Source organism: Schistocerca americana, chromosome 1 (genome assembly GCF_021461395.2).
Source record: "Schistocerca americana isolate TAMUIC-IGC-003095 chromosome 1, iqSchAmer2.1, whole genome shotgun sequence".
Taxonomy (NCBI): Eukaryota; Metazoa; Arthropoda; class Insecta; order Orthoptera; family Acrididae; genus Schistocerca; species Schistocerca americana.
In genome coordinates, this window is record NC_060119.1 from 639,177,664 (window position 1) to 639,199,267 (window position 21,604).

General features: G+C 39.3%; 1 protein-coding gene across 1 annotated transcript in view; it reads left to right on the top strand.

Annotated features, from left to right (window-relative positions):
• Nucleotides 1-21,604, top strand: part of LOC124607652 — a 653,970-nt gene that overhangs the window by 612,829 nt on the left and 19,537 nt on the right. The window contains exons 18-23 of the mRNA XM_047139922.1: nucleotides 6,849-7,064; nucleotides 9,506-9,756; nucleotides 9,842-10,021; nucleotides 16,791-17,000; nucleotides 20,346-20,538; nucleotides 20,832-21,003. Of these exons, the coding sequence (XP_046995878.1) occupies nucleotides 6,849-7,064; nucleotides 9,506-9,756; nucleotides 9,842-10,021; nucleotides 16,791-17,000; nucleotides 20,346-20,538; nucleotides 20,832-21,003 (1,222 nt within the window). The remainder of the gene's footprint in view (nucleotides 1-6,848; nucleotides 7,065-9,505; nucleotides 9,757-9,841; nucleotides 10,022-16,790; nucleotides 17,001-20,345; nucleotides 20,539-20,831; nucleotides 21,004-21,604) is intronic.

Sequence of the window (21,604 nt, forward strand, 5' to 3'; positions counted from 1 at the left end):
CGTCCCTGCATCCTCAAAAAGTACTGGTATGGGCCGCCATTTCTTCCAAAGGAATCATTGGCCCATTTTTCAGATCCGAAACGATTACTGCATCACGCTATCTGGACATTGTTCGTGAATTTGTGGCGGTACAAACGGCCTTAGATGACACTGCGAACACCTCGTGGTTTATGCAAGATGGTGCCCGGCCACATCGCACGGCCGACGTCTTTAATTTCCTGAATGAATATTTCGATGATCGTGTGATTGCTTTGGGCTATCCGAAACATACAGGAGGCAGCGTGGATTGGCCTCCGTATTCACCAGACATGAACCCCTGTGACTTCTTTCTGTGGGGACACTTGAAAGACCAGGTGTACCGCCAGAATCCAGAAACAATTGAACAGCTGAAGCAGTACATCTCATCTGCATGTGAAGCCATTCCGCCAGACACGTTGTCAAAGGTTTCGGGTAATTTCATTCAGAGACTACGCCATATTATTGCTACGCATGGTGGATATGTGGAAAATATCGTACTATAGAGTTTCCCAGACCGCAGCGCCATCTGTTGTTGAAAATTGTAACTACTGTAATTTCGAAAGTTTGTCTGCCTGAAAATGTACTGTTGTCCCAAGCATATTGCAACAAACGGTGTATTTCTATCGCTGCTCGTTTAGTTTTTATTGCCGTTTCAAATATACCGGTCATTTTTGAAACACCCTGTACAAACATTTTACTGGTGAACTTTACCCACAGGCATGATTTACCTGAATGGTCATGTGCGAATAAGGAAATTCACAGAATTAATGCGAAACTTAAAAGTAGTTGTAGGCTATTCAGCAATGTGAAATTAATTGACTCAAGCACACTTGACAGAGAATGTTTTATGAAACATGGGCTTCACCGTAACAGAAATGGAAAGGCCGGGTTAGGAAACTTAATAAGGGAAGCAATTAAATGCAATTACAAAGTGACAGCCACTGAACTGGGATGGTATAAATGTCCAATAGCAGAAACACCAGCAAAAACAGGAGCAGCACGCAAATGGACCATCCAAAAAACAGTAGCAACAAAGGAACCTTCTACTGAACCAACATTAGCAGCAGCAGAACTAACAACAGAAGCAATAGTTACAGCATCAAAAACCAACCAACCTGAATCATTAGCAGTCACAGCAACATCAGAAGCAGTAGTTCCAACATCAATAACCAAGCAACCAGAATCACTGGGATTCACTGCAACAGCACACAGCAGCAGCAGTGGTAATAGGAGCAGTCATCACACCAGAAGAAGGCAGGCACCCTTGAGAAGCCAGGATTTTTGCTGGGGCAAAGCAGTGAACAACAGCACATAACAGGGAAAGAGATAAATGCTTGCAAGCAGAGGAATCTACAAAAAGGATTTTTGGTACCTGGCCTCAGTTACAAGACTAACATAAGGTAGATACCTTCAGATACACCAACTTCCAAGTCTAACTGGCAACAGACTCACCTCCACTGTCATTAACAGAAGAATAACCATGCCACCAGCTCATCTAAAGGATTTTTTAGCATCAGGTCTAAAGGGAAAGGCGCCACCAAGATAAGTGAAAACAAATGCCTAACAGTGTTTCACCAAAACATTCAAGCCATAAAGAACAAAACACAACAGCTAGAAGTAGAATTGGAAAATTTTGGTAGCCAAATTTTGTGTATCACTGGTGCAAAGGGAAGGAAATTGAACACATTGCATTAGCCTCATTTGACCTTGCATGTTACTATAGCAGAATCTCAATGAATGGTGGAGGTTCATGTATCTATGTAAAAAAAGGTATGTCATTTAAAGTTAGATATGATCTTTTAGATCTAGGTGAGGACAAACATTTCGAACTTTCCGCTGTTGAAATAATAGGACCTGGCATAGCAAAAAAATTAGTCATATTTTGTGTGTACCGCTCTCCCAGTGGAGACATTGATATATTCTTCTCAAAACTGAATCAAAGCTTAGACAAGGTTTCTGGACCAAAAGCAAATGTAATTATCTGTGGTGACTTAAACATTAATATGATGAAGCCTGATAAGGCTAGCAACATATATGTGAATATTCTAAGCTGTTATGGAATATCCTCCCTTGTTAATTGTCCAACTAAAATAACGAAAGAATCCTCCTCATCTATAGATAATGTAGCTACAGATATTGATAGTAAAAAATGTCATATTGTTGTCCAAAACCTGGGCCTATCAGACCACCTCTGCTAGGTCTTAAAAACTAACATTCATGTAGAAACTCCTCCTAAGCTTTGTACATACAAAAGAATGTTTTCCAAATCAGCCCTGTATCAGTTTAAATCCCCGCTAGAATATGAAGATTGGAGGGAAGTCTATGCAGAAACCAATGCAAATCAGAAATTTATCAAGTTCATGTCAATTTTTAAACTCAGATTTGAAGAGATGTTTCCCAAAACTCTTTATCAAATTAAAACTACAAAGAGAAATCAATGGGTGACTACAGGTATCAAAAAATCCTCAGAAACTCTTAGATATCTCAACTCCATAATAAATAATCAATCTAACCCAGAAGTTCTGCAATTCTACAAAAAGTACAGGAAAATATACAGAAAGGTGTTGCTAGCCACAAAAAAACTTTCAAACAACAAAATATTACTTGAAGCTGAAAACAAGAGCAAAGCAGCCTGGAACATTGTCAAACAGGAAACATCTAACTCTGCTAAAAAGGACCTCAATTCACATATTAAAAACAAAGATGTACCAGTAGGTAACCCTAAAAAATTAGCTGATTTTGTAAACTCATATTTCAGTAGTATTGCAAAAAATTACAGCAGAAATTTCCAGATACATATGATTTACCTACTCAGAACCAGCCAACAAACTCAATGGTGTTCTTGCCAACTACAGAAAGGGAAGTGGCACTAGTAGTACACCAACTAAAAAATAAAACTTCAGTAGGACTTGATGAAATCCCAGTCTGCATAATTAAACATTGTATAGACTCCATAAAGGGCCCATTAACAGACATAATTAATGAATCTTTCGAATCTGGATACTTTCCGGAGTGCCTAAAACAAGCAAAAGTCATACCTATCCTTAAAAACGGAGATGTGGAAAATGTAGAGAACTACAGGCCGATCTCTATACTGTCTATCATTTCTAAAATAATAGAAATACTAGTCAAAAAGAGACTGCTAAATTACCTGAATAAATATAATCTTCTTTCCAATGACCAATTTGGTTTTAGGCCCGGAAAAGGCACGCAGTCTGCTTTGGCACAGTTCACTAAAGTAATTTTAGAAGCACTGGACATTGGTGAAAATGTAAGTGGTATCTTTTTAGACTTGTCCAAGGCCTTTGATACAGTTGACCACAAAATCTTACTTCATAAATTAGGGCAAATAGGAATAAGAGGTGTGACAAAGAAGTGGTTCAAATCATACTTGGAAAACAGAGTTCAACGAGTTGAGATATCACAAGTTTCAAACAATTCCCTTATAAAACACCTGTCTGACCCAGAAAATGTGAATATAGGCGTCCCACAGGGAAGTGTATTAGGCCCAATATTGTTTCTTATATATATTAACGACTTCCCACAAAGTATCAGACATGGAGAAAAAATACTTTTTGCTGATGACAGCAACATAGTAATAACAGGTGAAAATCCAACACAACTGACAGAAAGAGCAATGACGTCCACAACTGGTCATTAAAAAATAAAGTAACCCTAAATGTAAAGAAAACTAACTATATTAACTTCCAATTGAACAAGAAACACAATGCCACTAGAATAAAAGTTAATAATAATGAATTAGAATGTGTAACAAGTACCAAATTCTTAGGGATGAATGTAGACAGCCGACTGAAATGGACAAACCACATCAACATTTTGGCAAAGAAATTATCCACAACATGCTATGCTCTTAGAATCCTTGCACCGGTATGCAATAATACCTGTCTTAAAATAACATATTACGGATATCTACACTCAGTCCTCAGCTATGGGATCATGTTTTGGGGTACAAGTGGCAGTAACATACAAACTGTGTTCAAAGTACAAAAAAGAGCCATAAGGATAATAACAAACAGCGACAACAGGGTCCACTGTCTAGAATCATTTAGAAAGCTAGGAATTCTAACTGTTTCTTGTGAGTATATCTTCCAGAACATAATGTTCATTAAGAAAAATCTCAACATGTACAACACAAACAGCCTAATACATGACCATGAAACAAGAGCTTGTCACCACCTCCATCTAGATAGAAAGAACAAGGCAAAGACGCAAAAAAGTATATTTTATAATGGGATAAAACTGTATAACAAATTACCACAAGAAATTAAAGAAATAAATGAGCCCCTCACTTTCAGACAAAAGCTTAAAACCTTTTTAGTAAGTAAAAGTGGTTATACTGTAAAAGAATATTTAACATAGATGTAGATTATTAGCAACATATGACATTATCACCAATAAATATTATATAATTATAAATGTGTGTATGACTAGTTATAAAAACTACACAAAATATGAGAAACCTGTTTCATTGTAAATGTAAATGTGTGCTCATGACGACATCCATACAATATTTATTGTTCCACTGATGAATAAATAAAAAAAATAAAATAAAAAATAAACAGATACATACAATGATAAACCAAGTTCCCCAGCAAAAACCACATATCACGCAAAATGACCAAAAGTGGCATCAGACAATTCATATATACAGAGACTGTTGCTGACCAATTCAGTATGGAAAAGAGAGAAATAGCCCAGGACTATTACAACAAGGCTAGTAAGCTAGATAAGCACTAGTCCAAAGCACCATTTTAATGTGCCAGGAAGTATCAAAAATACGATGTATTTTACAATAATGCATTTATTCATAGTCTTGTAAAGCTCCTAACAATAATTGTTAGTTATCACCTAAACAGTACCTCCAGAATCAATGCAGTAAATAGAGTTCAAATTTTACAAATTTCTCTATTTGGTGCAGGTTGTGCATTCCATTGTCTGTTCAGATAAAATGTCTTTTTCAGTTTTCCTGTTCAGTAATAAAGTAATTATTTTCTCAACTCTTTCGACCAGGACTCTATACAGTTCTGCTTTTCCATGGTCATTATTTTTCCTTGGATTTTATTTTACACTATATTTAAAACTTTTTATTGGAATAGGTAGATATATTTCTTCACCTTGACTAAAAAATATAAAAGAGGAAAAATTAAAGATGTACAAAACTATGAAGTGTTCCACCAGGGGTTTACTACTAACAATAATTCATCTAATGGCTTTTTTTTTAACTGTTGTGCTACAATTGCAGTTAATATCTGTCAATATTTGATCATCATTGAGGCAGCCATTGCTATGAAATTAAAGACAGGTGGGCACATAATGAAAAGAATTATTTATTTATTTATTTTTAATTATGTTGGTGCTTAATTTCATAGCATTTTTGTTTTTCATGTTGGTATTCCAATTGCTGTGGGTTAATTTATCGACTGTAATTTTCATCTGTAGATAGCTGTTGCTCTTTGAGTTTATATATTGTCCTTTTGTCATTTGGAGATAGTGAATGCAACTGTGGATGTTAGGGAATAGAGTGCCAAGTGGAGAAATCAGAACGTTTCTGACATATTCTTGTGTTAGAGTGTAGTGGAGGGGTGACAGCAGCAGAGGCAGCCAGAAACATTTGCGGCTTGTATGAGGTAATGCCATTGGACACAGAACGGCAAGAAAATGGTTATCTCATTTTAAGGAGGACTGTTCTGACAGTGACTCCACATTCAGGGAGACCTTGTGGGTTTGATGAAGATCGTTGAAATGCATTGATCCGTAGTGATCCACATTGGTGTACTTAAGAACTGGCAAATCTGATGAACTGTGATCTTTCTGCCGTAGTGCGACATTTGCATTTAAAAACTGGGTGTGTGGGTACTGCATGCTCTAAGGCAAAATCACAAAGATCAGTGGATGGCCATATGTGCATCTCTGCTTGCTCATTGTCAATTGGGTTGTGAACAGCAACAACCATTCCTGTCCTGTATCAGTAATGGTGATGAGAAATGATCTCTTTATGCTAACATAAGGAAAGGAAAGGAATGTTTGAGCCCAAACAAAGCAGTAACTTCCCGTACAGAGACCTGTGCATGTCCACAAAAGATAATGTTGTGTACCTGGCGGAACAGCGATGGTGTGGTGTGTTACAACAAATTGCTTTCCCGAGGTGTAACCATCACTGCTGACATTGATTGTCAACAAATGACACATCTTACAGATGCAATCCAATAAAAATGACTGGGAAGACTGCATCAAGTAATGGTAATCCATGATATGTCCATCTGCATTCTGCTACACTGACAAAAAACACTATACAGGAATTGGGTCGGGAAGTCATTCCTTGCCCATCTTATTCACTTGATTTGTGCTCTCTGATTTTCATCTTTTCCACTCTCTATCGAACAACCCTCAAGGAATTTCCTTCCTGGACAAAAATGCACTCCAAACATGGCTTGACATACTCTTTGCCTCAAAACCACATGATTTCTACAGTCATGGAATCAAAAAGTTATCCCAGCATTGGTAGAGTGTTGTACATAGTGAATGGGAAAATGTTATAGATGATTGAAGTCTCTGTTACGTGTATCTGTTGTGTTTATTAAACTTATGGAGAAACACTTTATTGTATTTGTGGAAGAACATGCCAAACTTATACACCAACCCAATATTTATTTATTTTATTTTGCTCAAGGCATACACATGAACTAACTTTTAAGTTTACAGCAATATTGAAAAATATCTTACATTTTTATTATATGTATGTGTAATAAAGTCAATGAGATAGTTCCAACAAATGCTTACCATGTTAAAATATGAATTTTATTTTTCAGTACTTGCTGGAATTTAAAAGTAAGAATGTTCGCATCATAATTGGAGACGTATATGACCATGCTGCAAGATCTCTTATGTGTGAAGCTTACCGGCAAGAAATGACAGCAAAGCAGGGATATGTTTGGTTTCTTCCTCTGTGGCTAGATCCTGACTGGTATGATACAGAGAGACACCCAAAAGAGAATCTGACTTGCACTAAAGAACAAATGGTTCAGGTAAGTAGGATGTTACATCTTATTGAAATTTATTATATTGTTTAACATATATTAAATTATACTGTAGTGCATCAGGTGCAGTGAATAAGAGGAGGAAGGAAGTAGAAATGAGGAGGGAGGAGTGGAGGAAGGGTAACTGATGGATGGAAAGAGAGATATCAAGTGATGGGGTAGAAATGTAGCACTAGTGAGCTCACTCTGATGAAGGCAGGGGAACTGTGTGTATCATACAACGAATTTGAGGAGCAGACTGGGAGGGAGGGATAGAAACAGAGGTAGAGGTGACCATGTTAAGAATAAGTGATGTGAGGGACATGGGCTTGGTGGGGAGGGGGGGGGGGGTTATGTGGCACAGAAACTAGTGGATGTTGAAGCCAGGAGGACCATGTGATCAGAGTATTTTTGCAAAGATTATTTCCATCTACTTAGTTCGAGGAAGATAGCATAGGGGGAGGGGGGGGGGGGGGATCTCGATACATGGATTGTGCAGCAGCCATTGAAGGTGAGAATATAGTGCTCAACAGTGTATTCTGACTCTGAGTGGCAAACTCTGTTCTTGTCCACAGTTTGTCAGTAGCCATGCATTTGGACAGGCAGTTGGTGGCTATCACAACATAAAAGGCTGTAGAAAAGTTATAGCAGTGTTAGTAAATGAGACAGTTGCTTTCACAAACTAGTACTGTCTCTGAAAGTGTAGTCTCTGAAGAGACTGACAAAGTATGTGCTGGGTGGCTCCTTAGGACAGGTCTTGTGATGGGATCTTGCACAGGCATATGATCCATGTGGCAAGGAACTGAGAGCAAGTATTAGAAATGTCAAATTTGTGTGAAATCTTATGGGACTTAGCTGCTAAGGTCATCAGTTTCTAAGCTTACACACTACTTAACCTAAATTATTCTAAGGACAAGCACACACACCCATGCCCTAGGGAGGACTCGAACCTCCGCCGGGACCAGCCGCACAGTCCATGACAAGTATTAGAAGTGAAATGTTCATTTGTCTTTGTAGATCTCTCATAAACCATGAAGTTATTTGATCCACCACAGAATTTGATTATACTTAAATTTTTTTCAGCTTTGGCCTTGCAGTAAAATAGTGAGTACCTCAAAATTTTTAGGGATATCAGGTAGCACTATGTTTGCAGATTTGTCACTGGTGAACTTTGTGACATGTAGATTGTGTTTAGTTTTCTGTTATTTGAACTTAAAGCATGTGGAGAAACTGCATCACTGAAACAACAAAATTGATATTAACTCAGTCAGTGTAATGGTTAAAGACAACCACTGACCAGTGTATATGAAGCATAAACAAGTAGTTAAATTTTTTCTGATTTAGAACTTATTTTCTTCTTACGAACACACCCACCCACACACACACACAGAGAGAGAGAGAGAGAGAGAGAGAGAGAGAGGGGGGGGGGGAGATTCTCTTTGTTCATGGTGTGACTGGCATGAGTTGTCTTTGTTACCAGTACTGCCTCTGAGTAGACTAGATAAATGTATTATTTACCAGGGCTTTCAGTACCCTTTTATCATATGCTACAGTTAGTCATGTATCAACTTTACTGCAACATTGTGTGGGTTTTTAAATGGCTTGACCATCATGTAGGTGTTAACCCATACAAAACCACTGCAAAATTTTCACCAAGGTAAATTTAGACCACCCAGTTGCAGAACATAGTGCTTTGTACAATATGATTGATTCATTGGTCGCTTGACAATCCATGTCTTCCAAATCCTATCCTTTTTGATTCAAGCTTCTCTGAACTGCATGGGTGGTGAATGTCAGTCCAACACCTTCAGTCCTGATGTCTTTGCTTCAATTTTCACCATCCCCTGGCCTGCATCAACCTCAGCCTCAGTCCTTTCCTTTTTTCTCTGCACTTCACTTGAATTAAGTTTGTCACATTTACTCGGTAGGTTTTTTTCTCTCCCCCTCCCCCTCCCCCTCCCTTACCCCTCTCTCTCCTTGTGTGTGTGTGTGTGTGTGTGTGTGTGTGAGAGAGAGAGAGAGAGAGAGAGAGAGAGAGAGAGAGAAAGGTGGAGGGGTGGGGTGGGGTGGGGGGGGGGGGGGGGGTGCATGTGCATGGACAACTATGTCTGACAGTACCTGCTTGTAATGAAAATCACAAATCTGAAAGATGAGCTTCAATACCCAGTTTCTTGGTTGTAAGCCTACCCACTTTTCAATCATACAGTGAGTGCCTGTTTTCAATCATTTCATTGTTTACTTTCCACATGCATTCTTTTATTAGCCTATTGATAAAATGTCAGACAATGAGAACTAAGGACAAGAGTTAAAGTGCGAATTAAACTTTTATTTTGTCCCAAGTTTCAAATATTATGTTACAGCTGCTAATGATATATTAGATTTTTGACACATGAATCAAGTCAATACATCAGTTCTCTTTGATTAATCTTATTGTTATCTGTCATGTTTAGGCTATCAATGGTCATTTAGCTCTTAGTCATGCATACTTTGCACCTAACGACAGTATCATGCAAGAAAATAAAACAGTTGGGCAGTGGATGGAACAGTATAAAAATGCATGCAATACAACTAATGGAGAGAGGATGTCAAACTATGGCGGCTATGCCTATGATGCAGTGTGGACCTATGCTCTTGCATTAGACAAACTGTGGAAAGAGAACCAGTCACATTTTTCTAACATTCATAATGATAGTACCACAAGGTAATCTGTGATTTTGGTTACATATTTTGTTGATGTTCTTTATGTGTTTCCTGTCAGGTACATAACAAAATCTGTTTCTTTGCAGACGTTTTGTAGACCTCATTGGGGAGACTGATTTTAATGGTGTATCAGGACATATAAACTTTAGGGGAAGACCTTCTCGAATAACAACTGTTAATATTGTCCAGTGGCGTAATTATTCAACATACATTGTTGGCTCATTTAAACCTAATATCTCAGAAGACAATAAGCCACGTGGTGGAACGTAAGTAATTTTATGTGATTACAATAAACTGAGAATGAAAAGTAACTGATTTTTGTGCCATTCTGGATTTTTAAGTATTTGAATCACAAATAGATGGTAATAGTCATAATTTTCAGATTTGAAAGGTCTAGCCAGTGAAGGACAAAATTTTAATTCATACTTTAGTTTTTGTCGTTTGTTACACTTTAACACGAGCCAATGTACATAAAGATGAGCAGAATAAGGGCATCTCCTATACCTCTGAAGTTCAGAAGAAAGAAAAGGAACAAATGCATACTGTGGAAATAGGTTATTATTGGGGCAAGTGAGCAGGGGAACAGGAAGGATGAGATAGTGAAAATGATATAGAGATTGGCCGAGGCAGTGAGATAGATTACATAAAAGTAACTAAAACAAAGGGAGATACTAAGACTATAGAGAAAGTCTGGTATTTGTGATAGAGATAACTAAGGAAGAATGTCTTGGAAAGGAAGAATGTCTGTGGATGTTGAATGTGATTTTATTCATAGATAATATGCCAGCAGCTTCCGTCCAAGCAGCAGCGTTTCAGATCATAGCATTCTGCTTGTGCGCTGTAACGAGCTTCTAATAACAAGAAATGACATATAGTATTATTTACTGTGTCCCTTTCACTCTAAAAGCATACATTTCTTGTGTACTTGTGTTATAGTAGGTACAATTTCACTTTTAATTACTATGTAGTGTATATTTCTGCCATTTGTTTTGCATCAGATGTTTGTTTTCATGTGAGCAGTCAGTTACAACTGTTAGTTGATTGGTAACTTCCCTCTACGTAGCAGCACTTCAGAGCACAAAATTTCATTTGTGAGTTCTGCATTTTAATCACAGTTTATTCTATAGATCATCAGACTTCAGTATGGATAGGGACTGTGATTGCTATGTTCAGATACGAGCTGAGTTGGTGACCCTTTGCGTGCAGCTCCAGGTGGTACTGGCTTTGGTCACATAGCTTGAATCTGTTGTCAGTGGTCTTAGCTGGAGGGGGGGGGGGACGTGGAGATGCAAGGTACATCCAGCATGTCTGTCACGTCCGCTGATCCGTCCACTGCTGTGACCACCCAAGGTACTGCTAGCATTGAGGATGACTATCACCTGTGGTCAAGGGGGAGTTTGTTTAAAAGTGTGACAGGCGGGAAAGACTTTCCAGGGGCTGATCAAAGGGCCTCCACAGTTCATGTGATGAAGAGATTTCAGGTGCTATCCATTGCTGACAAAGACCCTGAGCCAGATGCAGTCGCTCACCATATTCCAGAGGAAGCCTCTTGGCCTGCAAGATCTGGACATTCACACAGGGCAGGTTTACTGGTAATTGGGAGCTCCAATGTCAGACTCATAATGATGTGCCTTGGGAATATGGCTGCCAAGGAGTCTGTGTGAATACTGGGAGCAGTCATTCCAGATGTGGACCAAATGCTTCCAGATGCCATGAAGAGCACAGGGTGCAGCCAGTTGCAGGTGGTTCATGTTAGTACTAACAATGTGTGTCGCTTTGGATCAGGAGAGATTGACTCTGGTTTCCAGTGGCTAGCTGAAGCGGTACAGATTGCCAGTCCTGCTTGCAGGATGAAGGCAGGGCTCACCATCTGTAGCACCACTGACAGGACCAACTGTGGACCTTTGGTACAGAGCCAAGTGGAGGGTCTGAATCAGCAGCTCAGATGGTTTTGCCACTGTGTAGGTTGCAGTTTTCTCGACTTGCGGCATACAATGGCTGGCTTTTGGGTTCCAGTTCATAGGTCAGGTGTCCACTACATGCAGGGGATGGCTAAATGGTAGCAGGGGCCATGTGGAATGAACTGGGTGGTTTTTTAGGGTAGAGGGTGCAGACAGGGTTTCAGTTTTGAAAGGTGCTGGTTGAACCCAGGAAGAGGGTAGACATAGCAGCAATCAGTTTTGTAGTTGTAAACTGTTCAGAAGAACCTGAGCTCCAAGTGCTAACAGAAAGTGTTGAAGCTTTATATAGGTACTGAAAGCTGGCTAAAGCCATAGATAAGTTCAGCCACAATTTTTACAAAGGACCTAACAGTGTTTAGAAAGGATAGAGTAAATACAGTTGGTGGCAACACCTTTGTTACTATTAGATGTATTGGCTTGGTGAATAATTCACAGCATTTGTCCACAAGTTTAATGATCTCAACAGATACACATAACAGAGACTTATAAGAAAAAAGACATGTCAGATTGCAGAAAGGCATGATTAAAAGTCATTCATACGCAGCTTTCGGCCACATCCTTTGTCAGTAAACACACACACACACACACACACACACACACACACACAAGCAAGCAAGCACATGCAGCTCCAGCATCTCAGGCCAGAATGCAACATCACATGGGATGCATGCAGCGATCTGGAGAGAGTACAGAAGGGGAAGGGGAGGGGGAGATGGAAGTGACGGTAGCCACCTGTGAAAGTAGCCATGTTCGTTAACAGCTCTGCTGCAATCATTGCACAGGATTTTATTTTGGTACGACTACCAACCAGCTGCCCACGAGGATGAATGGCCACTGCCAAACTGTGGCCAAGAGCAAAGTAGACTGCCCTTGGCACAACATGCAGCTGAACATTGATTGTACTTGATTTCAGTGGCTGCCTCACTATCCTAGCAATCTGGATCCTTCCCTTCACCACCAACTTATCTGAACTGCACAGGTGGGAGTTATCTTTGCAACACATTCTCCAATCCCATAATTATCAGGGCCTCAACCTATGGTAAAATACTGTTCCCACACCCTCCACCCAACAATTTCCACCCCCAATGTCCTATCATCTCCTCCCTATTCTCATCTTGCACACTGTTTATTTGCAGCTCTCTGCCAACACATCCACCTGTCTTTCCTGTGCCTCTCCTTTTTTGTTCCTTTTTCCCCACCTCCCTGCCACACAGCATCCTGACACTGTGCCTGCTGGAGTATAGTCCCTGCACACTTCACCAGACAGCGTTTATCTCTCTCCTCACCAGTACACTACTATCCCTCCATCTTTCCCTCCCCCCTCTCCCTCCCCCCTCTCACCCTCTCCAGACTGCTGCTTGCATCTCATGTGATGTACTCCGGCTCAAGGTGCTGGAGTTGGCAGCCATGTGTGCATATGCTTTTGGTACCATTCCTCACAAGAGACTTCCAATCAAACTGTATGCCTATTCAATATCACTTCAGTTGTGCAACTGGATCCATGATTTCCTCTCAGAACAGTTTCATTGTGTAATAATCAATGGCAGATCACTGAATAAAATGGAAATGATATTTGGTGCTCTCCAAGGAAGTGTTATTGGCTCTCTGCTGTTCCTAATCTACATAAAAGATTTAGAGTCAATCTGAGCAACCCTCTTTTATTGTTTGCAGTAAAGTCATCAGAAGATCAAAATGAACATCAAAATGACACACAAAATATCTGAATGGCATGAAAAGTGCCAACTATCTTTCAATAAGGAATACTGAGAGGTCATCCACACAAATACAAAAGGAAATCCATTAAATTTCAATTACACAATAAATCATACAAATTTAAAGGCTGCCAATTTGACTAAATACATATGAACTATAATTACAGACAAGTTAAGCTGGAATGATCATATAGATAATGTTGTGAGGAAGGCAAACCAAAGACTGCTTTTCAATGGTGTAAAACTTAGAAGAGGCAACAGAACTACTACAAAGACTGCCTACACTACACCTGATCATCCTCTGCTAGAGTACTGCTATGCTGTATGAGATTGTTACCGAATATGATTGAAGGAGGACATCAAAAAGGTTCAGTGAAGGGCAGTTCATTTTTATCATCATGAAATAGGGGAGGGAGTGCCATGGAAATTATAAGCAAGTTGGGATGGTAGTCATTACAACAAAGGCATTTTTTGCTGTGGTGAAATGTTTTCACAAAATTTAAATCATCAAATTTCTTCTCTAAATATGAAATTGTTATATTGTCACCATCCTACACAGGGAGAAATGATGATCATAATAAAATAAGCAAAATCAGAGCTTGTACAGAAAGATTTAAGTGCTCATTTTCCCCACACACTGTTACAGAGTGGAACAGTGAAGAAATAGTCTGAAAGTGTTTCGAAGAACCCTGTACCAATCACTTAAGTGTGAATTGCAGAGTAATCACATAGATGCAGATGTAATATGTTAGAGACCGTACTCTACAAACAAAACACTTGTTCTGCCTCATATCATGCTCATACCACAAAACAATGCTGAATTATAGACATTTTTGTAACAATTGACTAGAATTCTTTCCATAACCCTCTCTCTTGTAACACTCTCAGCTTTAATACTGTCTTTCACTGGCGCATCACTACCTTCATTATACATAGTTCACTTGTTTATTCAGTCTTTGTATTACTTTCTTTGTTTTGTTGCTGTGATCAATGTTTTTTAATTGTTGTACTTCATCGGATGTTTCTGTTGAAGGGCAGGACAGAAACTGCTGCTGTCCAAGCAACTGAGTGACTAACTGTGTACAGTTCATTATTAATTTTTGTGCTATTTGAAACAGATTTATATTTGAAATTAATATTCATGTTCTCCTGTGCTTTCCATACAGTGACAGTGTTTGCTGGGTTGTTTTCCTGTGTTCATGGCTATACTTTCACTTTTGTGAGGGTAGTCATTTGGCTGACATTTTTTATGTCCATTACTTCTGTTGTTTTAATTTAACACTAGCCATGTCTTGCCCCCCTTAAAAATTCCATACATCACTATATTTTATTTAAAATTATCTGTTATATACATAGAAATATTTGAAACACTTACTCCCATTCAGTTGATGGTTTTCCTGTCTGGGAATCATTCAGCCTATTAAAAGTTTCTTGAACAGCTATGAGCAACTTACCAGCATGGGAACTCTTGCATTACACTTTACCAACAAATTTACAAATTAGTAAGTTGCAAATCACAATGCAGAGTTTGAACACAAACCTGAAGTATTTAATTTTTATGGGAATTGAAATAACCATCAATCATTATTGATCTCTGCACATTAAGAAGTAGATAATCTTCTTTGTGCATTCTCTGCATCACCTAGCTTGCACTATCTGCAGGCCCCTAACCTTCCATGATGTAAATAAACTTACTGTACAACTGTTGTGATATTTTGAGCAATGCTTTCTCAGAAAATACAAGAATGACAAAATACCCCCTCCCCTCCTCTATTGTTATTATTGCTATACATAAGATAGTTCCTTGTTGGTCAGCTCTCTATTTCTTATTGACCTAAGTTTACATTGCTGCGGATTTGAAGCTACCTTCTCTTTCCTTGTTGAATATGTTTTTCAGCTTCTTACTGCATACTTTTGAACATCATCAATATTAATAACATTCTAAATGTCACCAGTTTCTTTCCTTTCCATAAGAAGAAACAATACATCTCCTTGTCCAAAATTTACCATTTGCTATCCTTTTGTCTTCACTCTTTTATGCAGTGTTTCTTTCCCCACTCTTCTGTCTCATCTTTTCTCCGTGACTGCATTATTCTGCAACAATAAACTTTTGAACAAGAGCATTGTGCATGCAGTTCTTTTCTTTCACATTACTTTAAAACTATGAAACTGAAAGTGTTTGTCATTTTTCCCTATTCTGTGTGCACATTGATTATTATTCACTTCACAGAAAATGGAAACACTTCCTGTCAAACAGTGGAAACGCCCAGATACAATAACAATAATATGAAAATGGCAGGTAATTACTCACAACATATTGGAGGCACTGAGTTGCAGACTGGCACAATGAAAAACATTGCTAAACCTTTAAGTGTTTGGACGTAGAAGTCCATCTTCTGAAACAGAAAACACACACACATATCCACACAAGGTCAATTCGCTCACAAATGGCCACCGTGTCTGGTTGCTGGAGCTTGACTACAGACTGTGAGTTCATGTGATCTGAGCAGGGATCTGCTGGGATGGGTGGTGGAAGAAAGCACGTGGCACTGACTAGTAGGGTAGGTTTGGGGAAAGACACTGGGGTGAACCTTTGCTACCCCCCTGTCTTCTCCCTACCTATCCCTTTCCATGTTCACACACCTTCTATCCCACCAGTACACCTACCAATCTTTTCCCTTTCTCTCCTCTTCTCTTCCCCACCCCTCCCACCGTCCTTCAGCATAGATTTTCAACTCTGCACCTAGCAACCCTGTTCTGTCCCCACCATGTCCCAGCATGCTCCCAAAGGCAGCACAACATCTTCTCCCACTCCTGCCCCACTATCCTTCCACCTTCCCATCCTGTGCCTCCTCGCCTCCTCCTTACTACCACTTCCCACCCCCAGAAGGTCAGACAGTCACAGTCTGCAGTCAGGCCTTAGCACCTGGACTCAGTGCCCATGTGTGTCAGAGTAGTTTTTGTGTGAATGTGTGTGTTTTTTCTATTTTGGAAGGAATTTTTTGTCCAAAAGCTTAAATATTTAACAGTGTTTTTCATTACACCTGTCTGCAACTCAGTGCATACTCTATGTGATGAGCAGCAATCTAGTCTTTTCATATTGTTGTTGAAGCTCTTTCTATCCAACATTTCTCCATTCTCAGTAACTGTAGTCCTTTATTTAAATACAATCATATCGCTGCTCTCCCACCATATCTTCATGTTGTTTTAGTTGCTTAACAGTTTCTTTTTACATGTAAGTTTCTCGTTATGGTATTATGTTAAAACTGCTGTTTACCGTGCATGATCTAATATAGTGCTATTTGCATAATGACGTGAAAGCTGTTTTACTCATTCACTCCATTTTTCTTTTTGCATGACAGTTTACATTTCAATGAATCTGCAGTAGTGTGGCTTTCATCTGATGGAAAGCTGCCCAGTGATGGTACAGAACCACCATCAGTCTGTTATGTTCAAGGTCTTGCAGATGGTCTTGGAGTTACTTGTGAGATAGCTGTTGTAGTGGCAAATGTCATAGGCTTCAGCATTCTTGGGATATTGCTGATAATTGCCTTTATTTTTGTAAAGAGAAGGTGAGTTAATAAGATTACCCTATCATGATTTTTATACATATACAGGGTTTTACAAAAGGTACGGCCAAACTTTCAGGAAACATTCCTCACACACAAATAAAGAAAAGATGTTATGCGGACATGTGTCCGGAAACGCTTAATTTCCATGTTAGAGCTCATTTTAGTTTCATCAGTATGTACTGTACTTCCTCGATTCACCGCCAGTTGGCCCAATTGAAGGTAATGTTGGCTTCGGTGCTTGTGTTGACATGCGACTCATTGCTCTACAGTACTAGCATCAAGCACATTAGTACGTAGCATCAACAGGTTAGTGTTCATCATGAACGTGTTTTTGCAGTCAGTGCAATGTTTACAAATGCGGAGTTGGCAGACACCCATTTGATGTATGGATTAGCATGGGGCAATAGCTGTGGCGCGGTACATTTGTATCGAGACAGATTTCCAGAACGAAGGTGTCCCAACAGGAATACATTCAAAGCAATTGATCGGCGTCTTAGGGAGCACGGAAGATTCCAGCCTATGACTCATGACTGGGGAAGACCTAGAACGCTGAGGACACCTGCAATGGACGAGGCAATTCTTCATGCAGTTGACGATAACCCTAATGTCAGCGTCAGAGAAGTTGCTGCTGTACAAGGTAACGTTGACCATGTCACTGTGTGGAGAGTGCTACGGGAGAACCAGTTCTTTCCGTACCATGTACAGCATGTGCAGGCACTATCAGCAGCTGATTGGCCTCCACGGGTACACTTCTGCGAATGGTTCATCCAACAATGTGTCAATCCTCATTTCAGTGCAAATGTTCAAATGTTCTCTTTACGGATAAGGCTTCATTCCAACGTGATCAAATTGTAAATTTTCACAATCAACATGTGTGGGCCGATGAGAATCCGCACCCAATTGTGCAATCACATCATCAACACAGATTTTCTGTGAATGTTTGGGCAGGCATTGTTGTTGATGTCTTGATTGGGCCCCATGTTCTTCCACCTACGCTCAATGGAGCACGTTATCATGATTTCATACGGGATACACTACCTGTGCTGCTAGAACATGTGCCTTTACAAGTACGACACAACATGTGGTTCATGCACGATGGAGCTCCTGCACATTTCAGTCGAAGTGTTCGTACGCTTCTCAACAACAGATTTGGTGACCGATGGATTGGTAGAGGCAGACCAATTCCATGGCCTCCACGCTCTCCTGACCTCAACCCTCTTGACTTAAATTTATGGGGGCGTTTGAAAGCTCTTGTCTATGCAACCCCGGTACCAAATGTAGAGGCTCTTTGTGCTCGTATTGTGGATGGCTGTGATACAATACGACATTCTCCAGGGCTGCATCAGCGCATTAGGGATTCCATGCAATGGAGGGTCGATGCATGTATCCTCGCTAACAGAGGACATTGACACTTTGAACATTTCCTGTAACAAAGTGTTTGAAGTCACGCTGGTATGTTCTGTTGCTGTGTGTTTCCATTCCATGATTAATGTGATTTGAAGAGAAGTAATAAAATGAGCTCTGACATGGAAAGTTAGCATTTCCAGACACATGTCCACATAACATATTTTCTTTCTTTGTGTGGGAGGAATGTTTCCTGAAAGTGTGGCCGTACCTTTTTGTAACACCCTGTGTAAACCTGCTGAACTTTACTCTTAACAGGTACCAAGTTACAGTAAAATATAAACAAAGGACAGTCATAATAATCAACTTTGTAAAATACTGTCTACATGATTCTCATCAGGCAATGCCAGAAATGCATGTAATATGTGAGAACCTCATATTATCCAGATTTCCAGTTTGTCCTGATTTGTTTGTTGTTTCCTTTTATAACACAACAATGTGTGGTGTGTAGTTGGTACGGAGCAGTGTATTTACAGTTGTTAGGTTTGGAATGCAGATAGCAGGGAGATCACTTGTCCCATGCTTCCAGCTACTGTGGCTATGGTCAGTGTGATTCTGTTCTTTACAGAGTTCAGCAGCTGTGCTGGTATTGTTCTTTCATTTCATGTTTTCAGTGTGTGTGTGAGTGAAATGACTTCAAAGCAAAAGAAAGTGGTCATTTCAGTGCACAAAAAGTTGGAAGCACTAAACAGAATAGACAGAGGAGAACTGCTGGGAAACATAGCTACAGACAATGGTGTAGGGACATCACCTGTCAGACTGGAGAAAAAACTGAAAAGAAATTGAGGATTCGGCTTCAAAATGATGGGTGAAGACAGTCTGCAGAACAACAATACAGCACAGAAAGCCAGAAATCAAATACTGTATGAAGCATTACTCACTGAGCATTGGTCAGTGAGAAAAGAGATCACATTGTTCCAATACCTGGTCCAGTCGTGCAGGAAAAGGCAAGAAACTTAAGCAGGAAGCCATCCATTGATGATCTAAATTTCACAGCCAGCCCAGGTTGGTTGGAAAGATGGAAAGCTCCTCATGTCACATGTAAGCTTTCAGTGACTTAAGTTTTTTGGGGGTTGCAGTGGCTGTAGGAAACTTCCATGAAGAATTTGAAGAAGTATTTCCTTCAGAAACTTAAATCCTCGCCAGATTTATAGTGAAGATGAACCTGGAATTTTTTATCAGATAATGCTCACTAAGACACTGATTTCCAAATGACATGACTTGAAAGGGTTATAGGAGGTGTAAAGATCAATATATAATTATGGCATGTATAAGTGCATTTGGAAGACACAAAAATCCCTCTCATGTTGGTATGAAAATCAGAAAATCTGACAGCATTGAAACATAAATTAGTCTTGTTTGCGATCAAATATTTTTTGATTATCCAGACTTTCAGTTATCCAGATTACATTTGGTCCCACGTAGTCTGGATGAATGAGGTTCTTGTGTAGCCTTTTACTGCAATTTCAAGGCAGTTTTTGACTCAGTGAGAATACCCTGTTGAAGAATACAAGAAGTCAGCGGTGAATTGCAGCAACACTGCTAAGTTGCTGTTGGTGTACTGCTTATACATCATTTTTTGAAGTTGCTATTAATATGTATTGACAGAATGGACATTACTAGTCTAATTTGGGATAACTCTATATTAAGGGAATGTAAAATTATGCTTTAAAGATAATTTTGTTTGTAATAGGAAGCAAACCAATGTTTTCCAATGACACTGGGTATTTTGTGTGTGTGTGTGTGTATGTGTGTGTGTGTGTGTGTGTGCGTGTGTGTGTGTGTGAGAGAGAGAGAGAGAGGGAGAGAGAGAGAGAGTTTTACTTGTCCTGCCACTGAATTTTAAGTTTCTTAGATCGATGGTCTAATGACAGTGATTTATCCAATCAAAGTTCAATATGTTTGGACCTTTTTTTATGAATATTATATTTATGTAAACAGGTATGAGAAGAAAGTTCAGCTGACCAAAAGATACATGGAGCATCTTGGCATTGATTTGCTATCAGCATCAAATCTGGGAACTCTTGACAAATGGGAGATTCCACGTGATAGAGTAGTCATCAACCGAAAGCTTGGAGAAGGAGCATTTGGCACTGTGTATGGAGGAGAAGCCCACTTTGCTGAGAAAGGATGGGTATGTCTGATCTAGACTGTAGTAAGCTTGTTCATTAAGCACTCAATAATTCAGTGTTAAGCACCCTATGCCACACATTTCACACTAGTTTGCAGAATATGCATGCAGCTGTAGATGCATGTAAATGTAGCATGGAACATTTGAGTTTGATGCAATTTTGTTCACATTTTAGTATTTCAAGAGGTTGTGTCATGTTTACATAAGTTGGATAGTATTCTGGATGTATGTTTACAGCTACAAATTCTTTCAAAGTGATTGTGACAGTGCTATTAAAAGTATGTGTGACATCCTAGGTTGCAGTTGCTGTCAAAACATTGAAGGTTGGTTCTTCAACAGAAGAAAAACTGGATTTCTTAAGTGAAGCTGAAGTCATGAAACGCTTTGAACACAAAAACATCGTAAAACTGTTGGGTGTCTGTACAAAAAATGAACCTGTCTACACTGTGATGGAGTTTATGCTGTATGGTGAGATATATATTAGCATAATATATTACAAACTTAAGGTTGTAGTTCTAGATAATAAAATAAATTATAAAAAATTGAAACGTCATCACCTCAACTGCGTCACATTGGAACAAATTTCAGAATTTTCTACAGCAATTCTTTGTATTTATTTCAGCAATGTTTTTTTCTTGGTTCACTTCCTTCTTGACACAACATTGTGAGAGAGCCTTTCAGGTGTAAAATATATACAAAAAGTGAGTCTGTGTGTGTGTGTGTGTGTGTGTGTGTGTGTGTGTGTGTGTGTGTGTGTTGGTGTGTGAGTGGCGGGGGGGGGGGGGGGGAGAAAAAAAGGGGGTGGGGGGAAAGGTCCTAAGTTAACAAAAACGATTGTCATTTGAGTGTAAGGAACCTTCATTGGGTGTGAAACATATATGTAAAAAATTAAGAGTCTCATTATAGGGGAATTAGTAAAACTAGCAGCTGAAGCGTGAAGAAGTAGAGTAGTTCTGTCATATGAAAAGATAAGGTTTTAATTTCTGCTTTACAGAACTTTTTAGTATGTTCCTTATTCTATAGTGAAAGAGAAATGAGTAATAGGAAGACAAAGAAAATACATATAAAA